Below are 8,212 nucleotides of genomic sequence, written 5' to 3' on the forward strand. Positions count from 1 at the left end.
TGCAGTCTCTTTGTCAACTACTCAATTCTGCCATTGGAGTGAAAGCAGCCATAGACCATTTAAAAATGGGTGGGTGTGGCTGTATTTCAATAAAACTTTATTTATAAAAACAAAATTATACTTGTCATGTTTGGCCCAGGGCAGTTAGAAAACTGATGTTTACACACAAGCAAACAGCTCACATATCCTGCCCAGTTTCTCTCTTTTAAAAAACATTTAGGCCGGGCGCAGTGGCTCATGCCTGTAATCCCAGCACTTTGGGAGGCCAAGGCGGGCAGATCATGAGGTCAGGAGATCGAGACCATCCTGGCTAACATGGTGAAACCCCGTCTCTACTAAAAATACAAAAAGTTAGCTGGGCGTGGTGGCACGCACCTGTAGTCCCAGCTACTCGGGGGGCTGATGCAGTAGAATTGCTTGAATCTGGGAGGTGGAGGTTGCAGTGAGCTGAGATAATGCCACTGCACTCCAGCCTGGGTAACAGAGTGAGACTCCGTCTCAAAAAGAAAAAAAATAAAATTATAGTGTTAATTATACTTTCAATCTTAAAGATTAAATGTATTCAGCATGCAGTGCTAATGATCTTTGTCTTCTAGGTTTTATAGAATTAGCCAAAAAATGCTGTGAAAATGAGTTTTTTATTTCACCTAGTAGGCAGAAGGGAGCTATCTTTTCATTTTTATCAAGATAAATTGTACTTCTTGAAGTTAAAATATGCAATATGGAAAATAGGATTAGGTTCTTTTCACTGTTAGACTCGGTTTGCTTTCATCTTCTGCAATAATTGTGAATCCTTTCCTGACTCTAAATGTTAATAAATAGGTAATACTAGAAGATGCTTTAGAGTTAACCTCTTCCAATATTTCCTGCTAAATCAAGGTAAATTTTTACCGATATTCAAAACTTTGGCTACCAAAGGATTGGTCTTATTTTTCACATACATGTAAGTTTTTGTTTGTTTTCTCTTTTCTCTCTTTTTTTTTTTTTTTTTGTTGAGACAAGGTCTTGCTTCGTCACCCAAGCTGGAGTGCAGTGGAGTTGCTCACTGCGACCTCAACCTCCTGGGCTCAAGTGATCCTCCTGCCTCAGCTTCCCAAGTAGCTGGGACTATAGGCGCATGCCACCATGCCCGTCTACATGTTGTATTTTTTGTAGGGGTTTTGCCATGTTGCCCAGGCTTGTCTTGAACTCCTGGGCTTAAGTGATCCGCCTGCCTTGGCCTCTCAAAGTGCTGGCATTAAGGTGTGAGTCACTGTGCCCGGCCACACGTAAAATTTTAAAACATGTGCATGGCTGTGGACACTCCTGCCAGAGCTGTGGTCTAGCTCCTGGGAAGTAACATCTAACCTTCCACCCCTCACCCCTTCTATTGGTGTCCTCAAAGTCCTGCACAGTTTGTAGCCAGGGTACTGGCATTGATTGCTTACCTTGGACTCATCCTAGGTTGTCTTTTCTGACTTGTTCCTATCTTGGCTGGATTTAGGATAAGAAGAGGGCAGAAGAAGTGTTGGGAGGCAGCAGGATAGGGCCTGGGCATTGCTTAAACTGGGAGTAAGGGGCATTCCTTTCTTCTACTTGTACATTTTGTGTAATTGGAAGATTTGGAGATCATTTGTCTCCAAGTGAATCACTCCCACATCTGGTGGGCCCATGAGAAAAAGAAATGTTGGATCTAGCTTCATTCCCATTGTGGGGAAGGAAGTGGAATCACAGAAAGGCAGGAGGATTATACATGCTCCTGCTTGTGGACCAACCATGTGAATAGTGAAGGTGAGGAATCCTTTGGTGTTCGCAATGGTCAAGAGTCAAGGAGGCAGAGGATATATAGAATAGGATATATAGAAAGAGAACCTCATACTGTGCCTCCCCAGCAGTCGGCCAACAACTTACCTTTAGTTCTCTCTGGCCAAGTGTCTTGTCCACTGTGGACCTATCATTCTTGTGATAATCCGACCCCTGGCCTTCACCCCACTCAGAGGTCCTGGGCATCTGTGATGAGGTTGCCTCATTCCTAAGACCTGGAAACTAACCTTGAGCTTTGGTCTGTGGAGGTTGAGCTTTTGTCCTTGTGTTTACTTAGAGGTGTGGGAGTGGGTTCATTGAAATGTTTCTCCTTGTTTTTCCTGCAATAACTGAAGAGGGGCAGAGTGAGGAGGAAGAGGAGAAAGAATACCATTTTCATTGGATTGGATTTGTGTTTCAGCTCTCAGTTTGTTGAGGAATTTAATGCATATATTTTATACCTATATAATTTAATCATTGATAATTTAATATTTTATTGGTTTATGAAATAGTATAATTTAGGAAATACTGATCTTGACCAGCACTCTTCATTTTAAAGGTGAATTATCTTGCTTGCTATTGTAAATGAAAATAGTTTTAAAAGCAGTAACATTAGAACCCTATAAGTCCAACTTCTTACTATGTGACCTTGGGAGAGCTACGTCATCCCTGAGCATCATTTTTCTTGTTCTGTAACTTGTGCATAATATCTGTCTTAGATGCTTATTGTTGGAAATCACCCCGTTTACTCATATAGTGGGTGCTCAGTAAAATTGTTTTATAATTATTACCTTTAGGTAAGAGCACCACAAATGGAAATTTAAAGACATGTGGTTGTATATTTCCCTCTTAAAAACTCTTCGCTAGTTTTTGTAGTACATATAAAGGTACAGGTGCCCAGTTTGGAGTCTTCCTGTTAGTCTTATTTCTAAATAGGAAAATAATTTCCTTACGGTCAGAAACTAATCCATATCTCATAATGTGGAGCACAAAATTAGGGACTTAAATATTAGCAAATTGATTGAAAAGGCAAGATGTCTAGGAAATTTCAATAGGTGGCTGCTTTTAGCTACTACAGTTTTTTTTTTTAATTTGAAGGATGCGTGCTTATATGTATTAATAATGTATTTTTGCAAAAATTAAAAAAAAACCTTTTCTTTTAATTAGGAGAGAGAAGCTCTTCAGAAACAGCTGGATGAAGCAAATCGAGAAGCACAAAAATATCGACAGCAGCTCCTAAAGAAAGAACAGGAAGCAGAGGCCTACAGACAGAAGTTGGAAGCTATGACTCGTCTTCAGACTAATAAAGAAGCTGTTTAATTGAAACGAACATGTAGTTTGATTTTACTTTTGGTCGAGAAAGAATACAATCTTGAACTGTACACAACAAAGGTACAGCCATGGGAATACAGAATGATAGAAGAGACTACAGATGGATAATTGGACTTAAGCCATGAGCTCTGAGTTCTTGTAACATAAAACTTTACTTTAGAAGTTGTGAAATGTATTTAAAACTGAATTCTGTAAATAGTTTTTGTTTTTTTTTACAGTTCCAAATGAGTCGATAAAGATTGTTGAAGAGATCCAAAACTACAATAAGCGACTGTTTTTGTGAATTCTTTTTGATTTTAGTACAAACCTTAATTTCTCAGAAACAGAACAGTTTTAAGGGTGATCGTTGTTGGTTAGACCAAATGTTGTGTAATAATTATGGTGGACTGATGCTGGAATTACTCCTGTAGGTATAAACCTCTATATGAAGAGAAGATTTCTCCCAGGAAATCTTTGTACAGCTTTAAGTTGTGTCAGATTCTCTGAAAAACATTTTTTAGAAAGCAAAATTTTTATATTTGTTCAATTTCAGCTATAGCCAAGTAGATTTACATGTATATGAAGCAAATATTTTTAAAAATTTCTGTTTGTACATATTCTGCATGTTTTATAATTTCAAAATGCATCACTTACATAGGTATTTCTCCCACAGAAATGATGAAAGTGACCAGAAAAAAACAAAAACAAAACCCCTTTACTCTGTAGGTCATTGAAACTAAGTAAGCTAGCAGCTGGTTTTTTTGGAATGACAATGTTCTCGGAAGGAGCAGCCTACAAGATAACTTGAATTTGCCAATTCTGCAAAATCTGTGCTTTTTCAAAAATTTAAGAGTGGGGACGTGAAACTGTATTCTGTGCCTTCCATCATGATTTCCACATGAAAGCACTTTAAGGCACTGGATTTTAAGATAATGTTTTTGGAAAACCCAATGCATATGGGTTTCTGAAATATTTTATGGACTTATTTCTCCCCAGGAAATTATTCTTATGGAAAAAAATTGCTTTTGTATGTAGAACAGGAACTTTTTGTACTACAGTGATGCAATAGACATGTCTAATGTAACTTCTACTTTTCCCTTTGAAAGCTCAGTGTCTGTGCTATGACTTGCTCTCATCACAATATTGTTGAATTCCACAATGTATGGACATTAAACACTGGCAGACTGTTCACTTTTTCTTTTTTTTTTTTTTGGTAAAACATTACTTCAAACCTCTTTTTCTTGCTTTATTTTCCAGTGTTTTATTGCTTTATGAACTGTTTAACCCTGAAATCCCTCTAGGTTATCTATACTGTATAAAAAAGCAATTACCCTTAAAACTGTACTCTGGTCTACTTTTCTATTTTGCAATTAAATATCTTTTTCACATATGTTATTGTAGACTTATGTTTTTATCACATCTTACTAACACATTAAAAATGTTATTCTACTGCATATTTGAGCCACCATATGAAAATATATTCTCCACAACATGACTTTAAAATTCCTGAGGTAACTCTTGAGAATTTGTTAACTCTCTCACTGGAATTACCAGTATATTTGTTAATGTAATAAAGGGATCTATGGTCTGTCAGCCTGATGGTTACTATTGGAAGCGCTTAAAAAGGGTTTAGGGCAAATTGAAGAATTCTGTAAGGAAGAGGAAAAAGATCTTTTTCAATTTTCCACTAAATTTGACATATTTTAAGTGATCCAAAAACTAGTTTTTAAAAATGCCAGGCCATATTTTCAGTAGCATGAAGTGACTTTTTCTGCAGTCCTGAAAAGTCAATAGAGAATGTCGTTTCTGGTTACTTTGGTACATTAATTTGTCATGTTAGGCAGGGTGCTGGTACAACAGCCAGGTACCCTGACGTGTGGTGCTGGAGCAGAGAAGGGCCAGTGTCTTCACCCCAGAGTGCAGCCACTGCAGAGTTTTGCTTTCAGACCAGGCTGGCCCTGAAAAAGACTCAAGACAGTGTTGGGAACAAGTTTGTGAAAGCTAACTTAATGTTGTCTTTGACTTCAGTCTCCTCTCCTGCTGGAGACTTTACCTGGTGCAAGAAATAATTTTGATTCCTAATAACAACAGCTGGCATAGATGGGAGAAAAAAATTGGTGCTTAAGGAGTGAGTCTATGATAGCATCAGGTACTCAGGTGTCTATGGAGGAAGCTCACCTTTTTCAGAGTCATTGTTACATAACATAATTTCTCAATCATTTACATCTGTAAAATCAATACTTAGACAAGAATTTGTAATTAAAACTTAAAATGGGTTTCTTTTTCCCTTCACTTATTTCATACTGTTTTCAGGTGGGCTGTAAAAGCTTTGCATTCTAGTCATTCTCAATAGTGCTCTGAACAGAGGATTTAAAGAACTGACAAAAATAAAAGTCTATGAAATAAAAGTTTTCAGAAATCCACACAATTGCTTCCACTACACAGTGATGGCTTTGTAGTGAGCAGTCATCTGGGTGCCACATCACTGGTCAATTGTTTCCACATATATATGAACAAACACCTTCTGGAGCAACTTTTCTCAACCAGGGTTCTGCAAGACAAGCAAGCCATTTAGTGTTATGGTGTAATGAATTATTTTCTTTCCTATGCACCTAGAATCGTTCTTGTTTCATACTATCTAGACACTGAGTTCGTTAGGCATCTTGACTGCCCAATTACTTGATTCAGATTTAACACTTCCCTCTGTATAGTCTCTGGACCTCTAGAATTATACATTCTAGGTTGAATCTGTGATGCTTTCAGAAAGCCTCATCTGAGAAGTAGTATCTGTAGGGACTGTGCTTCTCAACTAATTTTCATTTATTGTTATTTATTTCATTTATATCTTAATTACTTCACAAAAGGACTTGTGATGTCATTTGTTTTCATTGGCTTTTAGGAATTATTTTCTTAACATCAATCTTTTGTGATATGAATGGCAGAATAGTTCTTTTACTCTGTCACTGGATTGCTCTATTTCTTTACGGTGGTGGAGGGTTGGGAAGACAATTAGAGAGAAAAGAGGATAAATGGGAAATCTCATGTAATGAAAACTATACAGATGGTCCCCAATTTATGATGCTTTGATTTATGATTGTTTGACTTTATAATGGGTTTATCAGGGTATTAATTGCATTTTACATTTATGATATTTTTGACTTAGGATGGGTTTATCAGGACGTAACCCCATTGCAAGCCAGAGAGCATCTGTACTTGTTTGTAATAAAAAGCTCTGCTTACAAATATCTTTGTCCAAAACGTGACTGATGAATATCTATACCAGTATATATGTCTTCAACGTGATCATTTATGATGTTATTGAAAATTAGAAGAAACCCTTGTTCATTACAGGAATTGATGGGTTGATAGAAATGTTTATGAATACCTTATTGTGATGTTACTGATTTTTTCCATACTACTCTATAACAAAGTTTTTCCTGATAAAGTCTATAAAGTTTATTTGTGCTTTAATACCTGAAAGACCTTGAGAGCTGACTCAGAATAAAATAGAGCAAGAAGAAAAGCCTTTTCAGATAAAATCACAAAGGAACCTTAATGTCCATATGGATGGGTTCCCAAGGCATTAGCACTCAGGCTTATATAGCAAATAGAAAAAAATATTTTCCATTCACCTGGTTTCTAATGAATAAATAACTCCTCCATTATGTCAGATCAACTTAGGAATGGACTAATAGATTTGTTATTTCATCAAATAATATTTACCGTGCTTGGATTTCATTATAGATAACTAGTCTGTTGTAGTTTTGAATGATGTCTGCTATTTGCTTCCTCTGTTAGTTGAGAAAACCTGATGCACATGGACTCAGTTTGACGTAAGCTCTCCATATTCATTCTCAGATTATTCTGTGTAACTTACGATGGAAAACATACTATCATCATTGGAAATATGCTTCTGGTTCCAAATCAAAATTTTTATATCAATATTTTTGTGACTTATTAAAACTATTTTCCAAATATATAGATACACAGATACATAGTCTTGATCCTCTTGATACACTGAGTTCTTTTAAATTTTTTCACTTCAATGACAGTCAAATTTTGAACATAATTTGGATACACTTTCTAGGGGCTCTTCATTTTCAGATAAATATTGTAACTACCCCCTCAAATGCCACCAGTTGCTTTTTGGAAAAATTTTGACCTGGTTTCTGACATTCTGTTCATTATGCTTTAATAAGTGCTTCCTCAGTTTTGTGTGTGTGTGTGTGTGTGTGTGTGTGTGTGTGTGTTTGAGACGAAGCCTTGCTCTGTCGCCCAGGCTGGAGTGCAGTGGGGCAATCTCAGCTCACTGCAACCTCCACCTCCCGAGTTCAAGTGATTCTCGTGCCTCAGCCTCCTGAGTAGCTGGGACTACAGGCACGTGCGACCACACTCGGCTAATTTTTGTATTTTTATTAGAGCTGGGGTTCACCATGTTGGCAGGCTGGTCTCAAACTCTTGACCTCAAGTGATCTGCCCACTTCAGCCTCACAAAGTGCTGGGATTCCAAGCATGAGCCACCAGACCTGGCCCTAGCTTCCTCAGTTTTTAATTTGGATAGTTTTGATCTCATGTCCATGGTTGACATGTAATGTTTTTCACATCTGTAAATATGTAATATTATCGAATACAATTCCAATCTTACTACTGATTGATGACATGGTTTCTGATTTTGAATTGTATGGATTATTTAAATGTCTTCTTGCTTTTTCTATAAGCAAACAATTTTCCTACATATTTTTGTGTGCCAGTTAACAGTCAGTAGAGCATTTGTTTTTGCGTTACTATTTTTCATTATTCTAGACTTACCGTCTTCATCATGACTCTTAAGAATTGTTTAAATTGCATTCATTTACTGTGTGTTGAAGTTTTCATGAAAGATCACAGAGAATAATATAACATCCATGTACCTACCACCCAAATTTAATACATCCTAAGTGGCCTTCTTTGCTTTAATTCTTTTAAGAAACAGAATGTTACAGATGTAGTTTAAGTTCTTTTGTTTTCTTCCCATAACCCATTCCCTTCCTCTCTCCTAAAAGGTAACCATTATCAACCACTATCCTAGGTGTGAGATGTTTCTATCTACATTTTTACATTATGCTTTTATTATAGACTG

The 8,212-nt window shown here is 36.8% G+C and overlaps 1 protein-coding gene across 13 annotated transcripts in view; it reads left to right on the top strand.

Moving 5' to 3' along the window:
• Positions 1–4,483, top strand: part of GABPB1 (GA binding protein transcription factor subunit beta 1) — an 89,268-nt gene extending 84,785 nt beyond the window's left edge. For 12 of the 13 annotated variants that reach the window (XM_055279101.2, XM_055279106.2, XM_063639466.1 and 9 more), the window contains one exon: positions 2,950–4,483. In XM_055279101.2, the coding sequence (XP_055135076.1) occupies positions 2,950–3,102 (153 nt within the window). In that variant the 3' untranslated portion in view covers positions 3,103–4,483. The remainder of the gene's footprint in view (positions 1–2,949) is intronic. The other variant, XM_063639470.1, reaches the window with a different exon arrangement.
• The last annotated feature ends 3,729 nt before the right edge of the window (positions 4,484–8,212 follow it).

This window comes from Symphalangus syndactylus, chromosome 5 (assembly GCF_028878055.3).
Source record: "Symphalangus syndactylus isolate Jambi chromosome 5, NHGRI_mSymSyn1-v2.1_pri, whole genome shotgun sequence".
In the NCBI taxonomy this organism is placed as follows: domain Eukaryota; kingdom Metazoa; phylum Chordata; class Mammalia; order Primates; family Hylobatidae; genus Symphalangus; species Symphalangus syndactylus.